General features: G+C 35.8%; 1 protein-coding gene across 14 annotated transcripts in view; it reads right to left on the reverse strand.

The window, feature by feature from the left end:
- The window catches only part of SCN2A (sodium voltage-gated channel alpha subunit 2), a 54734-nt gene that overhangs the window by 16437 nt on the left and 13079 nt on the right, over window positions 1–25218 (reverse strand). For 7 of the 14 annotated variants that reach the window (XM_063400605.1, XM_063400601.1, XM_063400596.1 and 4 more), the window contains exons 7-16: window positions 23890–23953; window positions 23192–23333; window positions 22204–22410; window positions 20494–20784; window positions 16993–17340; window positions 15892–16024; window positions 14014–14252; window positions 12982–13155; window positions 10910–11266; window positions 8782–9261 (exon numbers count right to left, since the gene is read on the reverse strand). In XM_063400605.1, coding sequence (XP_063256675.1) covers window positions 8782–9261; window positions 10910–11266; window positions 12982–13155; window positions 14014–14252; window positions 15892–16024; window positions 16993–17340; window positions 20494–20784; window positions 22204–22410; window positions 23192–23333; window positions 23890–23953 — 2435 coding nt within the window. Of the gene's footprint in view, window positions 1–8781; window positions 9262–10909; window positions 11267–12981; window positions 13156–14013; window positions 14253–15891; window positions 16025–16959; window positions 17341–20493; window positions 20785–22203; window positions 22411–23191; window positions 23334–23889; window positions 23954–25218 lie in introns of all 14 variants that reach the window. The other 7 variants (XM_063400594.1, XM_063400598.1, XM_063400595.1 and 4 more) reach the window with 3 other exon arrangements.

The following is a 25218-nucleotide window of genomic DNA, read 5'->3' on the forward strand; positions in this document are numbered from 1 at the left end:
TCAGTATGCTAAGAATGAGTGCTTTCCACATTTTGTACTGTTTAATTATTCCAATCATGTGGCTGCATTTTAAGTTACACTTCAGATAGCATGTGTTAACACAAATAAATTTCCAACATCATGACCAAACCAACAGCAAGCTGCACAGATGTGTTTTCATGTCTCAAGTAAATGTTATTCTAGCAAGTCTGTAAAAAGCTAAATCTAAGAGGTTTGAATATAATTTTTCCATTATTGACATGAAAACACATGTTATGAGTTTTATAGGATAATTTAATTATCTTTATTTCCAAAAGAGCAGCACATTACTTCAGGAGCAGTAGCTGATATTTTGCATACTCATTTGCCAATGCATTTTCTAAATTTATTGTGCATTTTGAAACTACTTATTACTTTGGTACAGTACACATAGATGTCCAATTACTATAAAAGGCCAAAAATTGAATTACTAAAGTGAAAACAAATGCTTTAAAAACAATACTGTAATAAAATAATACTGCACCAATAAATCATACCAATATTATAATCCAAACCTTATTCTTTCATATCATCATATGGTGCTGGCAGCAGACAAATATGAGTACCATAATAAGTAAAAGTAGTTTGATTACAGCATTCTATGACTCTTCTAATGTTATCACTATATGGAGTATAACATCAGTAAAATGGCTGCATTGATAAGTTGCTAGTCTTATAAAGGGAATGATGTAAGCAGATTTAGAATAGAATCTATAGGGAATTAATATAAGACAGAGATGTTCTATGATAACATTAAAGACATGTATTTTTGCTGACACTTAAATCTGAAGTTAGAGGCATTATTCCTTTAAAACATTTCTGAGTAGCTTCAAATTCTATACAGTTTTTTTGTAAAGGAAATGTAAATAGTATTAGTCTGTGGATACAGAAGGTAACTTGAGACATTTGACATAGCAACAAATATTCAGTATGTTTTTCAAACAAAAAAAAAAGATTCATTCCTTTCTCCCCCATTCTGATTCTATTGAATCACACTGACAATATATTGTGTTGTGATTCTGATATAAGCTTAACTTTGATTTTTGTGCACCACGGTTCCCTATGGAGCACATTTCAGAGGAAGACCCAACAAATGGAGGGTGTATTCTGCACCTGTAGAATACTGAACTGTATTCAGTTTCAGTGATATCTACACACCCATTTCATCTATGCTTTTTTGAAAATTCCAGCTAAGACATTCATGCCTCATATTTCTGCATGAGTTTTAACATCTATTGAGGTCAGGTCCAATGTAGGAAGAGATGGATGCACACTTTTCTGCAGATTATTACTGACAAATTTCGCATTGCAACATGTTTGAATTATTGATAATGCATGGCAGTTTGGTCATTGTGGAATACTGCCTCTAAAATGGAGAAACTGGAAAGTATGGGATAAATACTGTAGTCCTCAAGCAAGGACCACAGCATTTAAACATCAGTGGAAGTCAATCATCAGTTTGAGGAAAGGCCAGAAATAGCATAAATGCAAGGTACATTAAAAAAAAAGATGTTAAAAATACCATTTATTAATACAATACAGTAAATAATTTTTAAACTGAGAAGTGACTGTTTTTATTACATAGTGTTTTCTTAAAAGGTTGCTTGCATCATTCCAGTCTGGAGAGCATTTCTAGCAGAATGCTGTAGTAGTAGCAGAGCAAACAAAAATTATGAACTAGCTGAACTGTAAGTTTGGAAGACCTACTGTCCATTCTTTTACAGGAAAATGAAGAGTTCAGTGACTCAGATATTATGCAGTTAGTTTAATAAGCACAAAAGGGTAATGAATTCCTATCACTGAAATTGCTTAAGACTAACAGTTAACTCAACATGGAAGATTAGATATAGCCACTATAAGGAGAGATCACAAATATCAGATAGAAAGATTTAAAAAAATCAGTAGAACTGTCAATTATCAGGAACATCAAAAAGAAAACTTTATTTATGTGGGGCACTATGTATGGTGAGATGTATCTTTCAAGTCTCTGCTCACTAAAAATCTGGTATGCTTCATTTAGCTGTAACAATAATCACAGGGGTTAAACTGAACAGAAGAATCCGAATTGAATCAACAGCAGCTGATACTTGAAATGCAACAATTAAATACCTTATCCCACTGAGAACTCAGTTACTCTTCTGTTGATGTAACAGAATATTTCCTTAGCATGCTGCTCTGTTATACCTGAATTTGGCCCCAAATAGATCATTATTTAAAGAATAATATTATAAAAATTAGTCAATAAATTCAGTCTGTAAGAATTCAGAAACCATTTGGGAAAGAAAAAAAAAATAGAAATTTTCAACAGTATAATTTCTTTTTTAAATTTTTCTTTGTTGTTTTTAACATCGAATTTATTGTATGGTATTATGTACAAAGTTTATAAAATTTAGTATGCATTAGAAACAGCTAGGAAGATTTAATGAAACAACATCTCGAGATTTTATTGAATCACTTAAGTTCAGTATGCTAGGAAAACTTTTTAGTAACATTTACATATTTCCACAGCAAACTGCTGCTCTGGTTTAAAGCAACTGACAAAAGGACTTTGTACTGATTTCTATGTATTCAACACAACCTGACATGGGAAAGGACCATGTTATTGCTATAAATGCTTGTCCACGCCTTAATAAATAGGAAGCCTTTTTCTAGCATTTACTGTGACTTGCCAGTGGTCAAACACATGGAATCCAGCTGGCTAGCTTGGCTACCCTAACTGCAGCCCCGGATGGGTTAGGTGTGTAGCATATATCTCAGTTCTTTACCTAAACGTACCTCAAAGTTACCTTTGCACCTGGTAAATTGCTCTCTGCTTACCAGCATTACAAATACTGGATTTAGGCTATTCACTTAACATGTATGCAGCTTTTTAAAAAAATGAACCTATAGAAATAAGACAATCATCAAAACCAAGCATTAGCTTTGATATACTAGTAAGTCCATTTTAAGCTTTTTGTTATACCATGATTCTAAATTTCAAAAGGATTCAGTCATGCAGATTATAAGAGATTTATCAGGATCAAGCATTAGACACTCTTTGAGAGTTATGAAGATAGAAATTTTCTGAATAGTGTGCTAAGAAAATTATTCTCAGAGAAATCTGTTTTTCAAAACTTTAGAATGTACATACTCCACCTCCTTTTTGAAGAAAACAGTAAGGGGACAAAAGTAGTTACATATTTCTAAAGCAGCAGTATACTGATTATCATAGAGATTTAAATATCTTTCACATCACATGTACCAACAGCCTTGCCAGTCATGCTTGAGTCAGCAATACAGAACAGTATGAGATACAGATTTTAATTTAGCTTTCAAGATAGGAAAGCAGCTTGCCTATCAGGGGAGCATTGCAAAAAGCAGCAGCCAAGAGTAGGTCAGGAAGTTTTTGAAATAATTACTTTCTGAACCTTGGCAAAATCGCATAGATTCATACATTCTGCTTCACTTACAGCCAGACCACTTTTAACTTCTACCATTTATTTGTTTTCCCAAAGATGATTATCTAAGAGTATATGGACAGCTTTTAGCTTAACATTTTTAACAAAGCCTGAAATTTCATGATTGGCCAGGATGCCACTAATAGATGCTGAAATCGTAATTTAAGGTACTGAAGGAGCAAAGAGCAGGACAGACATAAACAGGAAGATGATGCCAAGAGAAACCACGATTTTGATTTTGTATTCAATTTCCTTTCCTCCCAAATACCTGTGAAAACGCTAAATAATGGAAATCAGATTGGTTTTATTTTCTCAGTGCTGTGTGGACATCAGTATGAAAATGAAATGTTCTGTGATATAAATAGCAATGTTACATCCAAATTATCCAGTCTTCTTTGGTACAGCTGTATCACCTATAAAATCTTCAAAGTGGTAGATATCATGATTCCACTGGTGCAATTAAGTGGAATCGGGATGTCACTCTTTCTAACGCTTATACAGTTAGGCAGAATAACGCTATGAGTACAAAAATCCAGAACACTGTAAATCAAAGCAAAACCATTTTGTGGTGGTTGTTGGTTGCAAATACTGCAAAAACACAGTACCCCTAAATTATAGTCTACTCTGGACTCTATTGATATTCTTAATTCCTTTGATCTACTTATTAATGAGAATTTATTAAATGAAAATATTTGCAAAAAAAGTTGTATGAAAGCAAAAGCATTTTAAGTAGCAGTGGAAATATGCTCCAGTGGGAAAAAGCTTTCCCAGCAGAACCTACTTAAAAAGGCTCTTTAATTCATACAAGCAATAGTGAAAGGATATTTCTGAAACAGAGGAAGGGACTGCTACTTGCAAATATTAATCAAGCAAACTTCAGTTAGCTCTAACATTAACAACTTAATATCATCCACAGTGAATCACAGTAAGCCAACACAAAATGACCGATTCACAATACAAAGCCTAAATTCTTCAGCCTATCAAAGGATTTTAAATAATGATTATTTTAAAATCAATATACAGCTTAATTATTCTTTCCAGAATATAAGACGAAAACCTCTGGAACAATTATATTTTACTTCCACTGATTTACAAATCTGAAAGTAGCAACTGTGGTGTTGTAAATATTATGGCATTGTTTAATAGGTGAGATGTCAATCATACGGAAGCTGGGGAATTTCAGGACATTTTAATCCAAAGTCAGTAGCTTATTTACTTGAATGCTGAACTTTATTTACTACTGATGAGATGAGAATAAGTTTCTCAAGGCAGGCAACTTTAGATGTTTGGGGAGGTAATCATTTTTTGATCTTAAAGAGCTATAGTAAGATTGAATTGGGCCACATCTTGCAATCAGTGTTCTTTGCACCTCTACACCTAAGTGTGAGTGTAAGTAAGAGCAGAACTGATCTCTGAATGTTTAACCAGCCAAATAACAGTTTTGTATGAATTCTTTCAACCAAATTATGGTCACATGCTTTAACTGCAGAAATTAAATTAATTTCATGCTTAATGGTGCTCCAAGGACTGCATATTTATCTCCAAAATAACTAAATGCTTATACAAGTACTAAAGAAAAGCACTTCTAACAAAATGTGAAAAATAAAAAACATGACACTGATGAGTTTTCAGGTTACCTCCATTATTAGTTAAAATACAATAGTATGAAAGTTTTCTAAAACAGCTAGCAGCTTTTCATTATCAACACAATTTACAGATGGTCTATTATATCAATTCAGCTTCTGATGAGAAACGTGGCATATGTGTTACATAATCTGCCTTCCCTCAAAACAAAAACCCCTTCAAAACCAGAATCCTGAATTCTATATCAAGATTGGAAAGGTACATAGCATGCACTGCAAAATAGTATTAAGGTATTATGGAGAGTATCGGAACCACAGAAATCCTGGGCTGCCGCTCTTGCCTGACCATGCTGTGATGCGAGTCCCGTGGCTCAGCAGGGAGCAGCTGTGCATGTTGGACTATTGCAATGGATGGGACAGGATCGTAGCTGAAGAGCATGCAGGCCAGTCAAAATCTGCTAGAGGGTGATTAAATAGGATACAGAGAGATGGATAACTTGCTTAGGTAACCTGTGTAAAACTGGTGACGCGATGCTCTGCCTCGCTAAAAGGCACCAGAGCTGCCCGCTTGACTGATCCAGCTTGGTTCTACTCCTGTGAGAAGTAAGAACGGCAGGAAATGAAGTTCAGGACACAGCACCTCTGGTGTTTTGCGCTGAGTATTGCTTAAAGTAAAATATACATTATTAATGTGTCTGCAACAGCATTAGGAGATCCCATTTTTTTCAAAGCACTGAAAAATATTTTGTCATTCGTATATCTTGGTGTTATTATTGGCCTATAAGTTACAATTAACATAAATTAATTATTATCCACTATTATGCTTATTTTAGTTACTTATTATACAATTATACATGTACTACAAAATTTTCCATATAAACCCTCTTCATAGTACTTAAGAACCTAAAATGGAACAAATATATTTATCGTTTCTACACTAAACAGCAGCACTGCAGCTCAAATCCACAGACCTTTATTTATAGGACAATGGACTCAGCACAGTGATCCCACAATTATTAATGGCCTACTTCCATGATAAAGTTTTATTTAGTATTTGTTCTCTAATTTCCTTATTCCTGTATTATTTCCTATATTCACCTGCTGACATTCTTATGGACACTGTTTTTTAAATTAATTTTTTTTTTAGGATTCAGTAACTTTCTAGAAAATTCCTCATTAATTCACACCTACCAAGCATGTACAACATTATACGTATTGTTTCTACAAAGGCATAATCTAGTTAACATTTTTATCAAACGACTGGAAGGTACATGTGTTATAATAAAGAATTCACCAAACATTAACATGCTTAATTAAAACTTGCCAATAAATAATAATTATTTTGTTGGACTTCAGCTTATTGCCCGTTACAACAGTAAATCCATGTACTTGGTTGTAGACACAGAAGCAGGCAGAAGCACACAGACACACACTCATCACATCTGGCTATCCTGTGCAGTGTCCTCACAGCACCTGGATGCCTCAGCTGCCTTTCATCTGCACATCTGCTAATTGAACAGTCTGATGGCAGTTCGGGACTTACATTTTTTCATTTGTGGTGTAACAATGAAGTGACTGGCAGATCAACTTGGCAACAGCAGTGTCATATAAATAGAAAAATATGAGAGGCCAGAAATGCAAGGCACATTATGGTATGGCAAAAAGAAGGAAGTCATGTAAAAAAGCCATTTGTAGTCAATTTTTTAATTTTAAAAATGCATTCTTTTCCTATGGATCATTTTCATTACAAGTGTTGGTCATCTGACTAATAAGCCAACACTCCACTATATCAAAAACCCATGGTGGTTAAGAGTATCTAGTGAAGAGTAGGACTAGGATTAAGATTTTAATGCTTTTGTGTCACGCTTCTGTGACTCAAATCTACTTGAAATTCAGGCACTTTTATAAGAAAAGAGTGTTTTTAATAGGGAAAGTTTTATGCTCACAATCTTTGCTTACTGCTGTGTCTCTCTTGAAAATTGCTGAAACTGATAAACATTCCCTTCAGTTTTTCACCTTCAGCATCTGCATTAGTAAGAAGTTTTGGCCACAAATATGCTCAGCAGAGTTTCAAACTTGGCCAGTCAAAACTGCTGGTTTCATCCCTGATTTCATATTTCATTTCTTTGTCTTATCACCCGATCAGTTTGCAGTTCCTGAAGCACAACAGCATTAAATGCCTCCAAGAATGCAATGAAGACACTGTTTTCTTTTAAATATGGCAGATGAAGTAGAAAGCCTTTCTCTTATGGTGGAAGCTTAATGACTGGAGTTCATGCCTCAAATGTGGGATAATCCACTTTAAAACTTTTCCTATAGGAAGTCAGTATTGTCATCCTGTAGAATAACCCGATGAGGGTCCTTTCATGGGAAGAAAAGAAAGATTTGGCTAATGAAAACAGTCAGAAGTCACATCATCCAGTTCTACAATGAAGTAAGAGATGCACCAGTTTCATACTCAGCCCTGAGAACCACCAGCACAGAGGTTTGCACACAGCTCATCCTCCACCTCTCCTACCGACACAGCGCTCTTGTGCAGTGAAGAACAGAACAGCTGAAGGTTAAACTACAACTGATTTGTTCTACACCCAAGCACTGGTTTTGAAGAGTAAGATAAATAATAATACAATCAATCTGAAAAAAAGGAAATACTTTTATAAGAATAATAAAGACATTTGTGATAAGAAACAAGAACATATGACTAAATGTGTAATGCAATTGGTACAGAAAAGGATCTCAGGTGGAAAATTACTAGAATCTTACCCATATTTATACCCTCAGATTCAAGTAAGAGAAAATCACTAATGAAAGCCTTTATGTTAGTTTATGTCTACCCCACAGCATGCAATACTGTCCAAAAATACCCATGCTAATGCTGAATGAAGTAGCATCAGTACTAAGCATTGCAGACTTACTCCACTCGAGCTGACGCGCCTCCACCACTTTCAGTTGTGCAGGACAAAGCAGCGGGTTAATGATACACACACAATAATAACACCTTGGCATCCACTATAACTCTCAGTGCTAGCTTGGATTTATCCACTTGGCACCACACTGTGCCAGGAAGAGGTACATTTTATTAGTCACAATAAGTAACACATTCAAATACCCTAAAGCTTTGAAAATAACAAGTAGTCAAATGAAAAGATCTTATACTGGGATATTAAACTTTGTATCTTTTTAACCATAAAGCCATTACTTCACTTCAGTGGTTCTGCTACCAACAGATGGATTATTAGTGATTTATATGACATTGTTTAGTGATGCTAGGCCAGTATTGAAATGTACCTATCTTTGATGTATATGGATGCACTTTCACTACATAAAAAAGTTTAAAAATATCAGAATGAACTGTTAAAAAGGCAGATTAACAAATAAACTGCTCTAATGAAATAAACACAGAGAAATCTGCACCAGCCATATACACTTTTTATGACTTCTGGTATCCAGGACTATTAAACTGATTCCTTTGCTTGTTAAGGATTTAACTAAATAAAAAATAGAAAACAATATCCATTTTCTAAAAACTGTTCTTACACATCTTGATTATTACTGTAAATATGATATTGTATCACCATCTTTAAAAACTCACAAACTTACGTCAATTTACATTAAATAAGATTACGAGTTTGTATATGCTGTTGTAAAGGAATTAAAGAAAGATGTGAAATCAACACTAATAACCTCAGAAAAAAAAAAAAGAGATAAACATCAGAGTATTTTAAAATTAAAAACAGGCTTACCTCTTTGCTTTCTTCCAGGTCTGATTCACTGCTGAACTCCTCTGTGTTTAAATTTTCAAAATCTGATTCTCCAACTGCAATGGGCACTGTCACAGTGAGACTTGGGTTGTTTATGAATGACATGTAATCACTTTCATCCACAACATATTTTTCCACACTGCTGCCTATGCCACTGGTAGTTCCATTCCCATCTTTGAGATAGGCAAGGTTTTTACCTATGTCTACTATTGTGTGGTTGGAAATACAGCTGTCCTTTTTGTTGTTTAGGTCTTCAAGAGGTTTGATTTCATCTAAAACTTTCTGTTTTCTAACAAAGGCTTTTTGGATGAATTCACGCACTTTTCTCTTCACATAATCGATGCCTTTCTGAATCCTTGCCACAGCAATCTGGAGATTGTTCATTTCATTATCATCGTCTGTAGCAGCAAGGTTGTCTGAGCTAAATGAGCTCAGCAGCAAGGCCAGAAATAGGTTGAGTACCTAAAAGAAAATAAGGAAAAAATTATTCCTATTTTTAAGTCATAAAAGCAATGCCATTATGAGTTTTTCAATATGAGATAATTTTTATTTCACATGGAACACTTTATTTCTACGCACCTTCCTGCTATTCTTTTCAGTTCATAATCCCTGTCCCCAACATTTTATTATCTTGCCAAAAGAACTTTTAGCTGGTTTAACTTCACTAATAGAGGTGAAAATCTGAGCTGTTCCTTGTCTCCTCCACAATCTGCAGTAGGTAATCTCCATTCTCAGAATGGAGAATACCATAACGAGGCAAAGCCCAATATAATACAGTGATTTACACAAGCTACATGCACTGTAGTGTTCATAGGCCAGGGGAATGTAGGCAAAGGACAGTCTTCTACAGTTCAACAGACCATAGTGCTAGTATCTCTAATTCAGAATATAGTAAAATTTTGTATTTGGCAAGTATATATGAGTCTATCTTAGTTCTGGGAAGGCACACCAGCTAGGAGGGAGAGCCCAGAGATGTGATACATCTCAGTTTCAAGAAACTATTTCACTTCAATTACAAGAAGCTATTTCAGACTTTCTTGCGTGAAATTTTACAAACATACAAGAGAAATTTGGATTGCGTGCAACTATGATACAACATGTGCAAAACTGATTAAAAATCATTTAAATAAAAATCAGTTAAATTATATTTATCAGTTCTTCCTGTTCAAACTTGCAGAATATTTTGTAAGATAAGTCACAGTCATCACATTAGTCTGGTGAGACTTGGTAGTAATGTCTATAGATAAGCATATTCATGAAATTTGTGGATCATACCAAAAAGGGAAAGGATGCCAGCACTCAAGGAGAAAGAACTACAGTTAAACATAATCATGGGTTTATGGCAAATTGGTGAAATGATTCAAAATCAATATGGTGTTAAATTCTGAAGTACTGTTGTGGAAAGGATTGTTAAGAAAAATGAAAAGTATATATAGAGAAGGTGTGAAAACTGGCAAAGTGGAAGAACTGCAGAAAGGGGCACAGAGGCTGCATCAGGAAAGCAATGCTGGTACAGAAATTTCATGTGTCATTTGGGGATGCACTACAAGGAATGCTGAATGTGAGAAACGAAAGTATCATTACTCCACATTATTCAGTACTTGTGTCTTTATTCAAAATGTTGCTTGGGAGGAATTCAGAGGCCAGTAGCAAAAGGGATAAGCCATTTAGAAATCATCACTTATGAGAAAAAAAATTGAAGAGTTAGGCTTCTTTTGTTTCACTGAGAAATGACTGAAAGTGGAAACAGTAAGCTTTTAAGTATTATAAATGTTGTCATAAAGACCGGTTTTCCATCAATATTGAGACAATTTAGTTTACTTGGCTCTAAAATGTGATTTAAATTAGATTTTTTAAAAGGCACTCTTATCTGTAAGCATAATTCAGCACTGATCTTACTAAAGAGGATATAAACTTGCTGAAAATTAAAAGAAAAAGTAGACAAAGATTTTTCATAGGTAATCAAGGTATATTTGAACCTGGTGTACAGAAAGGGCAAGTGAACTATATGATTTCCTGAAGTCCTTCTCTAGTCTTCATTCAGATTTCTAAATCACGAGAAACAGGAGATAGCCCTAAGAATATTAAAAAATCCTCACTGATTACATACCACTAGGTTTCCAATCACCATGACCATCATGAAGACTGTAAGGCACATGGTTTGGCCAGCAACCTCCATGCAGTCCCACATGGTTTCTATCCATTCTCCACACAGCACTCGGAATACAATCAGGAAAGAGTGGAAGAAGTCATGCATGTGCCAGCGAGGGAGTTCACAGTCACTGGAGATCTTGCAGACGCATTCCTTGTAGCTTTTCCCAAACAGCTGCATCCCAACCACAGCAAAAATGAACACAATGATGGCCAGCACCAGGGTCAGGTTCCCCAGAGCCCCCACGGAGTTGCCAATAATCTTGATCAGCATATTTAGGGTTGGCCAAGATTTTGCCAATTTGAAAACTCGAAGCTGCAAAACAGAAGAATGGTTCTTTGTTATCTAATTGTAATGAAATTACTGTTATACTTTCCATATTGCAGTTATGCTGTGTCTACATCATGTCTCTTGTAATCTTTAGAAGTTTTAGTTACAAAATCTCTGTTTCCAGTTCTTTGTACAATACTACACATCAGCAGTGTTAAGTCCTATTCAAGTGATAAGAAATCAAAAACAATGTCTCTATGCTCATTTCAATTACATTGAAATTATCACAAAGACTCCAATTCAGACTTTGACTCTTTTGGCAACTTTAGGTATTTATAAAGAAGCTGTAATTGTTAAAGAAGTTGGACAAAACAGTCTTTCTCCTGTAAACTCTGAGAAAACATTGCTAAAAATAAATGAGCACATATGAAATGTGATCAGTTTAACAGGACCATAAGTGTATAGTCACTTCCTGATTCTTTCATCTTAACAGGCAGTGAGATGGAGGGAACGGTTTTCCTAAAAAGAGTAACAAGTTAGAATTGTTCATGACAGGCATACAAGTGACTTGCAAGTATCTTTAACAACATATTTTCTGTCATTTAAAATAAATGGAATGTGTCTTACAAAGCTTGTCATACAGCATTGAGCAAAACAAAGGAAAGTATTATATTAATAAGTACAACTTGAAACAGACAAAAATGGAATTATTGGAAAGGTACAGCAATTGTTCAGATAATTGAAAGAGGCAAATACTAAAATGAATATAAAACAAAATATTATTTCATGTGATGATTTTATGTTTTATAAAGAAAACATATAAATGTCAAGTTAAAACCAGAATCTACTACTGAGAGAGAGAAGTTAATCCAGACAGATTTTAGACTTCAGGCAAAGTAGAATATAATGCTATACAGAGAACCAGAAAACACTTATGTTAAACCCCTTATTTTTTAAAGGGAACATATTTAACTTTCATTTCAAATTAAATAATGTTTTTTATTTAAGGCAGAAGCTGAGCTTCATAACCAGGAAATCTAGTTTCATGTCTCTCACTGTATAGGCCTTTTCAGAAGAGTGTTTGGACACTGAATGGCATGCTAGCCTAGTCTGCAGCAAGACCAAGGTTTTTCAAGTTCCTGTTCATGAAAGAGATCTCTAATAACAGACACACTGTAGTGACTTCTGAACACAAAAGCTGTTAGACAGCAGATAGACCCTTGCAGACGATGGTATGGAGAAGGTTGGCAGGGATCAAAAGCCCCTGGACAATGAAAAATCTTAACACTAATCTCTTTTAAAACTAACCAAGAAAGGCAATTGGTAATGGAAGTTTATACCTTAAAATTGTCAAGAAACTTTTATTAATTAACCTATTATTTACCCAGCAATTCCCTAATCTTCAGCCACAGGTAGTGAGGGCCCTGTGGATCTTGCTTTTTTTACTCCCTCATCTAGGGAGAATACTCTAAGAAATACTTCTCTGATAAAAGTTAATCATTTGAGAATACTTTTGGCAAAAATAGAATTGATGTTGACAGTATCTTGAAGGAGAAATAGACATTAGTAAGCTAATATGCAAAAAAACTTGACATAATACAGACATGCCATCCAGTGAGTGTGCAATTTAGCATTGTGTAAGATCTGAAGTTATCTTTTGTCTCAGCCAAATATTTAATTTGCAAATGAAAAATGCACAAAATATATATGTACAAATACAGAAATGTAATATAGAAAAATGTTTTAAATAGTATATTTACCAATCGGAATGATCGAAGGACAGATAATCCTTCTACATTTGCAAGGCCAAGTTCCATCAAACTAAGACTCACAATAAAACCATCAAAAATATTCCAGCCCTCTTGGAAATAATAATAAGGATCCATGGCAATTATCTTGAGAAACATTTCTGCTGTGAAAATTCCAGTAAACACCTGCAAGGAAAATAAAGTTTCTTATTCCAGTTTATAAAGAAAATATTTAAAAATTAAGTAATATAATATATGCTGATACTAATGGTATCAGCATGTGCTAAGTTATATTTTCAGCAAGAAATTAATGATAAATCTGAATATCTTCTCCATATTTTCTTACACTGGGGTTAGGAATAAAATTCATATTTGAAGCTTACAATCATCACAATGTTTGGGTTCCAAAGAAAAAGAGGTAAATGGGAAAACACGTTTTTTATCCAGCCTGCTAATATGTATATATTCCAATACACAGAATATGATCTGATTTTAATCTCATTTTTATCTCCTTAGAGCTCATCTTTGCCTTTAGACCACTTTTTTACTTCTAGGGATAAAGGTAATTATTCCTGTCATAAACTTATTTTATTAAGAAAAAATTATGCAGAAAGTTGAGCAGAACTTTTCTTCTTCAGGTTGGCCTTTGGAAGACACTGTCATTCCATTTCATCATTTCCTTATATCTTGCTTACTGGGTCTTTCCCCTCTAAAATTCCTTGAACACCCAGATCCTTAAGAGGTGCTAGTGAGGAGCAGAATGGGTGTGGGAATGGAACTGAAAGTTCTCATGATTTGTAACTATCCATCAAGAAAAAAAATCCTTTTATGACCTTTAATGACAGAAGATGAAAATTTTAGAAATAAAAATGCATATTGAGATCTTTACTCTGCAAAATAAAAGTGGTGAAATTTACAAATGTCAAATTTAGGTTCAACAATCCCAAACCTCTAAACAGTCAACTTCTACATGAATGTGCATAAGTCACAAAAGAATTAAAGAAAAATGCACTTTACACAGATGGCACATCATGAAAGACTTACAAGGTTTCCCACTGAAAGCACACCACTGAACTGTTCTGTCATTGGGTAGTGCTCCATGGCCATGAACAGGGTGTTCAGGACGATGCAGATGGTAATGGCGAGATCAACAAATGGGTCCATCACAATCAAATTTACAATATGTTTGACTTTCAGCCAGGGAGTACAGCAGTCCCAAATCAAGCAAGTGTTAGCAAATTTATACCAGCATGGTGGACATTTCTGTCTGGATTCTTCCAATTCTAGAGAGAAAAATGAAAGTAACATTTTAAACATGTATCTCTATTCCAGAATCGCCTGGATATTTCCTTGAAGCCTAAATGCTGTTTTCCAAGGTACTGTTGATAAACTGTGTTGATGTTTTGAAACTAAGACTGCTTTCAGTCAAAAAGAAATTACAATTTAAAATACTCTATTAAAAAAAACCCAAACTCCCACACACAAAAAACCCTCACAAAACCCCCCAAAACAACTACACTAAAGATTCAGTAGATAAAAGAACCATTCACAAGCTAATGCTATATGGAATGTAAAAGAGAAATTTGTCTTAGAAAACTGTCATAAGGCTGCGTGATGAGGGGATTGAAAGCAGCCAAGCACGCAAAGGCTTGGGGTTATTGGTGGCTGAAAAATTGAGTGTGAGCCACCAATGTCAGTCCCAGCCCAGAGAGCCAATATCCTCCTGGGCAGCATCAAAAGCAGCATGGAAAAGCAGGTTGAGGGAAGGGGTTCTCTTTCTCTTCTCTAGCTGGAGGGCTGTGTTCAGCTCTAGGGTTCCCAGCATAAGAGCAGGTTCAGAGAAGGTCACAAAAATATTCGGGGGCCAGAGCACATGGGCCAGAGCCTATGAAGACAGGTGAGAGAACTGGGGTTGCTTATCTAGAGAAGAGAAGGCTCCAAGGAGACCTTATTGCAGTCTTCCAGTACTTATAAGGGGCCTACAGGAAAGATGGAGAGGGAGCCTTTATCTGGGAGTGGAGTGATAGGGTGAGGGTTTACAGTTTTAAACAGAAAGAGGGTAGGTTTAGATTAGGTAGTAGTCAATTTTTTTTACTGTGACAGTGGTGAGGCCCTGGCACAGGTTGCCCAGGGAACCTGTAGATGCCCTATCCCTGGACATGTTCAAGGCCAGGTTGGATGGGGCTTTGAGAAATCTGATCAGGTGATAGGTGTTCCTGTCCATGGCATCTAAAACTAGATGATCTTTATGGTCCCTTCCAATAAAATATTTTAAAATTCCATCATGAAAGATAAGCATTTAGAACATGCCTGAAGTCAGACAAGTATTTAGGCAGCATTATGGTCCACATGTGCACAACTGCTCATTTTTACCTTCCAATTTTCTATTTTGGGCATAGTCATTTAAGCCTCAACATAATGCTTCACCCTTTCTTACAACTAGTTTCTTAATTCCATGATTCAAAGTAACTGTATTTAGCCTTACAGAAAGAAGAAAATGACCCCTCCTTTGTGAAACAGCAAGTCTATTGCAATGGTAGAAGGGGAGTGTTCTACTGCAAAAAGCATAGCCATTTCAGTAACCTAAAAAGAGCTTACCCCAAAACATAACTTCACTAGAGAAAGACTACATTGAATAATTGGTTTTGCTTGCATTTAAATTGGAAATGTGCTACTTCTACCGCAAACCTGTCAGTATGTTGCAAGTTTCACTCATTTATCAAGTTTATCAGTCCCAAATTAAAAACAAACAAACAAAGAAACACTAAAGAATCCCACTCCTAACTCCATATAAAAATCTCTTCTTGTCTGCAACCTCTAGGTCTTAATAGCTAACTTAAAACATCACTACTACTTAATGCATCACATATTTAATAGCACTTTTAAGGCACTGTCATACAAAAAATAATCTGTGTTACATACCTTCCATTGTGTTGGTAAGCATGCTGGCTATGCTCATTGCTCTTTGCCTTGCACTAGGGTCTGTTAGGTAGTCCATAGGAACATGGTAAGAACTGGAATGTCTCTTTCTTAAGTCAGTTTCTGTAGTAGTGCCCTGAAAATAAAACACTGATGAAATAGCTAATTGATCATACATTTAATAACATTGTAAGTCACTGTGGAGCTCTACTGGTTTAAAACACTGCCCCACACTAGGCTCCAGTTACACTGAGGCATCGCAGCAGACTAAGGCATGCCCGACTGTACAGAAAAAACAGTCAAACATGAAGAGTATGTTTTTAAGTATTTTGCTGAAACAGGGCTGAGATATTAAAGCAGATTTCAGACTAAAAAATGTTCCACAATGCTTGTCAATGAGCTTTGCTGTAAATATCTTTCTATTTAGGCAGTGAAGTCTTTTTCTAAACGTGAAAATGCACAGCCCACACAGCTAGCAGTACAGGAACTAAGCGTAAGTGGGTTTTCTTAAGATAATTCTTAATTTAGAATAAACAATGAATTTCCTAGCACATTTTTCAGACAAATGAAAAAATATTTAGTAATGTTGACATAAAAAAACCCATAGAAAAATTAGCTATATTATAGGAACACTGACACAACCCTCGTTAGTTGTACTATAACGATAACATCAAAAGTTTCATGTATGGACAGCAGGAAGCTAAATACTCATTTAATATATTCCATTAAGTAAATGTAATTTTTTTTCCATTTTATATACAAGTACAGAACCATCCAGTTAAGTCGAAGTATAATGAATCAGTGTGTGTAACGCTACACCAACTAAATATATTCAATGGTTTACTATGCTATTCTGTTAATTCCCAGTCAATTCACATGTTTTTTTCACATGTTTAATTAATGAGAGCTGGGCAATTTCATTTCAACTTTAGCTTATGGCTGGAATACATGAAAGGAGCCAGAAAGCTAAGCCAGAAAGGTCATCATTGCCATGTGACTACGTTTTGTGGAAACAGTGATTGATCACACAGGGAGAGAACATCATGCCTGAGCTATTGCAGACTTTCTTACATTGCTAGCAGTGGCTGCTTTATCAATCATCACCTCTGGCAGAAGCTGTCCCGTAGGCGATGTCAAAGCGGGCGGCCCACCAACTAAAGAAACCACTCCATTGCAATCCACAGTGCTGTGCATCTTCCCATTTGCTGGAAGTGCAGGTACTGTTCTGGATGACCTGCTGGCCTGGCTGATGTTGCTGTTGCGCCGTTCACCGTGTCTATGAGGGACAAAGAGAGAATCTCTTCTGCTCTCATTGTCTTCAAAAGTGCTGTGCTCATCATCAGCAAAGTCATTTTCTGATCCTACATCCTTTGCTCGACCTCTGAAGCTGAAAAGGCTTGTTCTGCTGTTGCGCCTTGGGGAAAACAGGGAGCCACGAATGCTCAGCAAAGACTGCAGGTAAATAAAAACAATTATTATCAGATGAAAATCCTTTAAATACAACATTTTCATACAGAGGAAAAATCCACAATGTCTTAAAGGGTAAGGTCATCTACAAAGAAATGAACTGGTACAGTCCCCCCGCTAATACACTCCCTTTTGGGTAGTAAACAAAGAGCACATAAGTGACAGACAAAGACTAGTTATTTTACTGCTTTGGATATGTGAAATCAATCAGTTTAATTAGAGTAAAAGAAACTGCTTGACAGAATTGTTACCTCTGCTATTCTGCCTATGTTATTACCAACTGTTCATAAACTGAGTAAGTATATCTAGACACTCTTTACCCCGAGCTGGCATTAGTATGACAGGCTGAGTAAATAAAATTTTAGGCAAATTTTCTGTGACTCAGTCTGCACCAAGAAGTAGTTCCCCTACTGCCTAGTTTAAAAAGCATACCTATCTTTTCAGATACTAGTTAAGTAGGCCATAATAGGTTTCTTATTTCTGTTTTAAAATCTTAGCTATCCTGAGCATGCAACAATTTGCCTGTAATTTTGTATGAACAGGTTTGCTAATCTTCATCAGTTTACTCATAGGAGTAAACATTCTGCTATTGGAGGATCTCCAGTATTAGAGTCAAAATGCTCTAATCTTACAATTAATTATACATGTTCTTAATTTTAATTCGTATCAGTAATTGCCTTGATTTGATTGGTAAGTATTAGCATCTGCTTTCACCCAAGACCTCTATGAACAGCAGAGATGATATGAAACAAAGCAGTGTCTTTGTTTCTTTTCTGCAACTTATCTTTGTAGACCTGAGCCCCACTGTACTAGGGACTGCAAAATGCAGAACAAAAAGGCACTCTGCAAAGAACTTATCATTTAAATGTAACACAACAAATGGATACAAAAAGAGAGGGAATACACAGAGGCAAAATTGATGAGTATGATAAACAGTCATCTTAGCTCACCTGAGGTCACTTCCCTGTCAAGCTTTCTGTAGGCAGCATGGTAAAAGAGAGTTTTAAAGAGGGATTTGAGGAAAGCAATGAAGTGTTCTGTGAAAATTCATGGGAGCTTCTTCCAAGCATGAAGGGCAGCATACCAGAAAGAGCTCAAAGAAACTAGTTTGAAAATTTAACAGGAGGTTATGAATGCTGGGTTGGGTCAGTCAAAGCCGGGACTGGTTTACTCTATGTAGACAAGGTGGGTTGGGAGGAACTTTAGGTACAGTATGTTTTATGATATTAAAAAAAAAATCTTTAGGTAAATATATTTACTAGCAGATTAGAGAAAAGCAATGGGATAGGTTAGTGCTCTTTGCAACAACAATCTTGATGAATACAGCAGTAAAGAAGTCCAAGGTAAAAATGATTCACAGTTGTGGGTCCAGAATAGAGTTTAAAAAAAAAAAAAAAAGAAAAGAAAAAGAGAGAGAAAAGGGATCTAGAAAAAGGCCTTGTGGGAATCCCTTGGAAAACTGTCAAAGGGGTAAAAGGATCTTCTAAAGCACAACTAAACCAGGAGAATTGGGAGGAGACAAAGTTATGAATGTCAGGAAGAATAAGATTTCAAGAGGAATCAAATGGTCATTTACATCAAAAGAAAATGAAATGCCAAGGAAAATGTCAAAGATGATATATAAGCCTGAGTTTTCTCTAGGAAAATGGTGTTAAAAACTGGTGAGTGGAACTTCTGTTCAGTGGTTAGAATCCAGAGTGAAAAGGAACTAGGGTTGGAAAACCAGAGGGGAGGTGATTTCTAGACTGTCATAGTCAAACAACAGTAAATGAAGTTGGAGATGAAAATGTTAGAAGAATAAGTTGTATGAAGAATGCTTCACTTCTTACAAGATGGATGAATTGAGCTGCAGTTGAATAAAGCTGCAATTTAAATGAAGAGATAGGCAAGAATATGCACCAAGGGGATCAGATGGATCTTCAACATGAAGTTGAAGTCAATTGACATGTGTGAAAATTTGTATAAGGAACAAAATGAATCATGAACTAAATTCAGCAATGAAGCCTCACAGAGATTAGTTAGACAGTTAACAACAGAAAACAGTGGTAGACCAAGGAGGTGGGGTGGGAGGAAGGATGCATTATCATTGATAAAGGAAATACATTAGGAAGTGAGTGGAAGGAGGGGCAGAAATAGAAAGCCAGAAACATTATATTCCCACCACAATCTGGTCTAAGGAGGACAGTCCTTAGTAAGAAAATATTGGATGAAGAGTTCTGAGCTTCTTTGAGAATGGGAGGCCAGAGAAAACAATACATGAAGAGAGTATGAACACTCATGATTTATTAAGGGATGAAACAGGCTTTCCAGAAACAGAAGAGGATTAAAAAGGCAGGAATGAATTTAGTAATAATGACTAAAAAGAGGGAGAAAGCAAGTCATAAAGACCAGGGAAATTTGAGAAGGTGGAGATAAAAGGAAGAAGCATATTGAGGCACAAAAAGGGGCAGAAAAAGGAGAGAATGTATGCAAGATCTAGATTTGCAGTGCTAAGGGTAGAGTGAGAAGTGGGTAAATGAAGAGTAGCTTTGAAAACTGTAGGAGATAACATTACAAAACCATCAAATGAAATAAATGTCTGGATGGGAGATGCAGATGGCACTCTGAGTCACTGGTGTTTCAGTGTAAGAGAACACATGCGAAGACACATTGCGACACACATTTCCACCTTCTTTAAAAAAACACAATTAATGGTCTCACATCAATTAATTTCTCAAATTTCACATGAGCATTAATGTCATTTCTATTGAGGTTTTTGCATACTAAATTTTAATAGTCTTCTCTTTTGAAACATTACATTTTGTATGTATGCACCATGTTTTGAAGCTACTCATCATGCTGAATACATCCAACTTGGTGGGGAGATAAGTCCATTTTAATTATGAAGCTTAAAATACATCTCATATTAATTAATATATGTAATTTTGATTTTTCACTCAGGAATTCAGAGTAAACCCAAAATCTCTCAGATTCTTACAGCTTCATATTTGGCTGCAAGTTTTTACTTGGTTAGTCTTTGATTTGGGATATTAAAGAATCTGTGGTATCTTGCAAGACTTAATTAAACTACCATACAGGGCTTTCTTTATATGATGAGTAGACAAAAAAGGTGTTTAAGAGGTAATAATACTATGGTACCTGGTGTGGGGAAGAGAATCTCTTTTCGTACGTCAATCTATTCCCCTCAATGGAAAATCGGAAACCTTTCTTTTTGATGCTGTCCTCCGATTCAGATTTGTGAAATTCTTCCCCATCCTTCTCCTCGCCTTCAGACTGTTCTTTTTGCTTTTTTTTCTTTCTTCTGTTCCTTCTCTCTTTAGCACTCTTTGAGCTCAGTTTTGATGCCTCGGAAGAGCTTTCGGAGAATCCACCTATTCCACCTACTCCACTATAATCTCTTGAGTCAGCTGCTGCAGCTGCTGCCGCCGCCTATACACACAAGCACATGTGCGATTTACAGCATGCGTACAAATACATACACCACTCATTATTTCAAATTTATTGCCACTCTTAAAACAAATATTATTTTGAAATAAAAGCAATGTTTCCACTTCACCAAACCCAGCATAAGAACTGTAATTTGTGAAATACCACAGGAACCATAATTTGCCACTGTTCCATAAACCAAGAGCAAGCGTAACCCAAGGGAAAACTGTGGTGACAAAAAACCAAGTTAAAAAGCATCTGTTTCAGATTGAAGCAATATGTTGCAATGAATTTTTCATCTGAAGTACTATGTAAAAATAAAGAATCAAGGCTTAAACAAGTGGCAAAATCCCTGTTAACAGGAAGCAACACTTTCTTACAACATTTTGATGGGTTTTGAACACTCCCTAGTCTATTAAAGATTTTGTGTAATGTTGATATCTCAGTTTTGCAAATAATAATCAGAGATTTGTGTTGAACTACACACTATTACATACTTGTTGCTGTTTGATTTTCAAAACATGTGGATCATTTTATTAACATTTATTTACAAGCTGTGGTAAAAAAAAAAAAAAAATCCCACAATTTCTCCCCAACAGATAGCAATTGCTCAATGAAACAAAAAACCCTGACTGCTGATTTTAGTCATGTACTTATATGGAAGACATAGTTCAACTTCTGCTCTATGTGGCCACATGCCAAGCAGACATTATAAATTTTTCTATTAAAGATTTGAAAGCCTTCAAAAAATGAAAAGGAATTTCAAAGCAGTATGTAATCATTACATTTGTACCACAGAAGTGTTTTCTTTGGTTTCTCTACTTTTTCCAATTCTCTTTCAAACTGGAAAGCTATGGCTTTCTGCTGAGAGAGATAGGTAGGGAGTAGAAAAAGACAAATATTGGTGAAACACCATCACCTACAATAAGTTTGCTTCTGTTATTTATATAAGCACAATTACTCTTTGGATATTTTTTCTACATCTCCACCTCCGTTTCAGTCAACCACAGAATGGCTGAGGTTGGAAGGGAACCTCTGGAGGTCATAGTGTTCACCTCTCCAGCAGACAGGGTCACCTAAAGCAGGTTGCTCAAGGATCATATCCAGATGGCTTTTGATTATCTCCACAAACACTCTGGGCAACTTGTTCAAGTGGTTCAGTAAAGAGTAAATTTCCATCTCCAATTTGAAAATCCAGTGCTTTAGCTTGTTGATTATTATTTTTGTCACAAAATTAACAGGTTCACTCAAACCAGCAAAAACAGTGCAAGAGAAAATAGAGATTGTTTACAATATTAAGGAGTTTGTGAGACAAAGCAATACATTGTTAGGAGTAGGGGAGTAAAAGTATTCTCATATGTGGACATAAAGCATCTGTTCATTATCATGAACGAAAGAAGAAATTTTACTTTACAGCGATACCTGAGCTTCTTCCTGTTGCTTCTTCAGTTGTTCCAGCATTTGCTGAAATTCTGCCTCTTTCTGTTCTGCTTCTTCCATTGTTGCTTGATTCTGTTCTTCATAGGCCATGGCGACCACAGCCAGGATCAAGTTGATCAGGTAAAAAGAACCCAGGAAAATGACCAAAACAAAAAATATCATGTATGTCTTCCCAGCAGCACGCAGAGTCTGGAGAAAAAGACATAATACACTATTTTAACAGACTTAAACTACTGCTGCATAATAAGTTAGCCCCTGTGTTTTAATTTAGAAGTATGTTGTAAGATTGATTTATGTTAGCACAGGATTATTGAGTTACTTTTTCCTTACAAAAGTAATATTATATCCTGAATACATATGAAAAAGTTTTCTGTCTATTCTTGTCAAGGTAAATCCAATTCTGAATAGTTCAGAACTTATACCAATAAGAATCTGTACATCTACAGCCTTTAAATTTTAAACAGTAGGTGGGGCCACTGATCAGCATCTTACCTTCCTGTCTCATCCATCCCAAACTACACTGCAACAAAAATAGTGCATTATACAAAATGTTACAGTGAAGAAAATTACAGCCCTTCAGGTAAAGATATGCATACTTCAGGGACAAGATGTAACCTTTTCAAACAAAACAGATTTTTACTAGACTGCAAATCAATTTAACATAGCATCTATAGCATATTTGGGTAAGAAACTCTAACAATTTAAATTTATTTATTCATTTAGGTAAACAAACAATAATGCTTAACCATCTTCATAAAATAACAGCTACTTCTTCTAATGTATTTAAGAAGCACATGGGAACCCAAATCATGAATAAGGGCCTTATTGTTTTAGACAACAGTTTACATATATGAAATTAAAGATGATTTCTGTTCCAAAGGCCTTAGGGACAAGTGAATGAAAATAACTATACAAGTACTATATAGTAATGGTATTGGTGATGGTGCCATTTATTTAAGTAAGTCCTCACCAGCTGGTAAAGATTCTCCCAAAAGTCCTGAGTCATCAATCGAAACAGTGACAAGAATGCCCAACTGAATGTATCAAAACTTGTGTAGCCATAGTTGGGGTTTCTACCAGCTTTCACACATATATATCCTTCTGGGCATTGACTACAAAAGAAGAGGAAACGCTATTTTTAACAACTACTCTACATTACGATATGCTGCAGTAAAACAAAATTGTTCAGGAGTACCGATTGCTAGCGAAATCATGAACAAGTAAAATGTTATTCTACATACTTAAGATAAAAATATATAGCTTATAATTTTTCACTTTTTAATTCCATTTTCTAATAATATTTCAATGCTTTGATAATATAACTAACAGTATTCTACCATTCCCCACAATTTGTCATAACACATCTCCATCAGGACAAGAGAAGACCATCAAGTAGCATTGCTGATAAACAGTTGTTAGCAAGCTGGCAGCAACATTTATGCACAGATCATTCATGTGGTTACCTTACAAAAGTAGCCTAAGAGGCTGATGGAAATGCCTGTGTAAATTCAAATCACAGAGATGGTTGCATTGAGGTACAGCTTCAAATGCAAAACATCAGTAATTTGCAACTCTACAGTACATTTGATGTTAAAGTTGACTACCTGAGCTATTCTAAGTAGCTAATTTTTTATCTTTGATAATGAAAAATGATGATCATTTTCTTACCCTGCATCTGAGCTATTGCCACACAGCAGTGCATCATTTTGTCCTTCCAAGAAGTAGAAGTGACCTGTTTAAAAAAAAAATCAAAAAAGTGATGAGAAAGATAACATTTATGCCTGATGAAAATTGAGTAATTATATAGAGTTTTACACTTGAAAGAAATTAGCAGAGCTAACAAACTGTTCAACTGCAATATATAGTGGTTAGGAATGAAAAAAAGCAGGGAAAGTATTGTTTTGACAGGAAAATTATTTTCTACAGAATCTCCAAGTTAGCCTTTCTTTAGAAAATACAAAGTTAGTTATGCAGTTAATTCTTAGCAATCTAACCAAATTATAAGATACAAGGGGTGGAATACCAAACTGTGTATGTTAGCAAATCAAAAAATACCAGGAAAATGAGGCAAAGGATGAGGGCAATTCTGTGCCTTCATTCATGCATTTTGATACATAACATTTACTACTATTCATTTGTAATTATCAATTACATATTATTTTATCCAAGTATTCCTTGAAAAAAACCATGAAATATTAGGGATGAGATTTTTTCCCTGTACTCAGCACTGGAGAGGTCACAGCTCGAGTGCTGTGTCCAGGTCTGGGCCCCTCAGGTCAGAAAGGACATTGAGGTGCTGCAGTGTGTCCAGAGAAGGGCAGTGAAGCTGGGAAGGGTGTGGAGCACAAGTCCAATGAGGAGCAGCTGAGGGAGCTGGGGGTGTTAGCCTGGAGAAGAGGAGGCTCAGGGGAGGCCTTGTCACTCTCTACAATTCCCTGGAAGGAGGGTGTAGCCAGGTGGGGGTCAGCCTCTTCTCCCAGGCACCCTGTGACAGGCTGAAGGACACAGCCTTAAGCTGTGCCAGGGGAGGTTTGGGTTGGACATAAGGAACAATTTCTTCACAGAGAGGGTGGCTGGGTATTGGAATGGACTGCCCAGGGAGGTGGTGGTGTTTAAGGAAAGACTGGATGTGGCACTCAGTGCCATGGTCTAGTTGACAAGGTGGTGTTAGGTCATAGGTTGGGCTCGATGATCTCAAAGGTCTTTTCCAACCCCATTGTTTCTGTGGTAACACAATGTGCTCAAGAAATTTGTAACTGGATCTTGATTTGAGCAGCTGGGGGAGAAAACAAGCATTTATTGTACCTTATACAAAACCAATGCACAAAATTCTGTAGCAGGGGAATGTACTTGAACATTTAGGCTAACTATTAAGATGAGGTAAAATATAATTTACAGAGACAGAAGGCCTAAAAGCCCCCAACACACTCTTCTATTTTATTTTATTTTTCCTTCTTTGCAGCAGAAAGGGAAACACATTTTGCCATCAATTCCTAG

Source organism: Prinia subflava, chromosome 6 (assembly GCF_021018805.1).
Source record: "Prinia subflava isolate CZ2003 ecotype Zambia chromosome 6, Cam_Psub_1.2, whole genome shotgun sequence".
Classification (NCBI taxonomy): domain Eukaryota; kingdom Metazoa; phylum Chordata; class Aves; order Passeriformes; family Cisticolidae; genus Prinia; species Prinia subflava.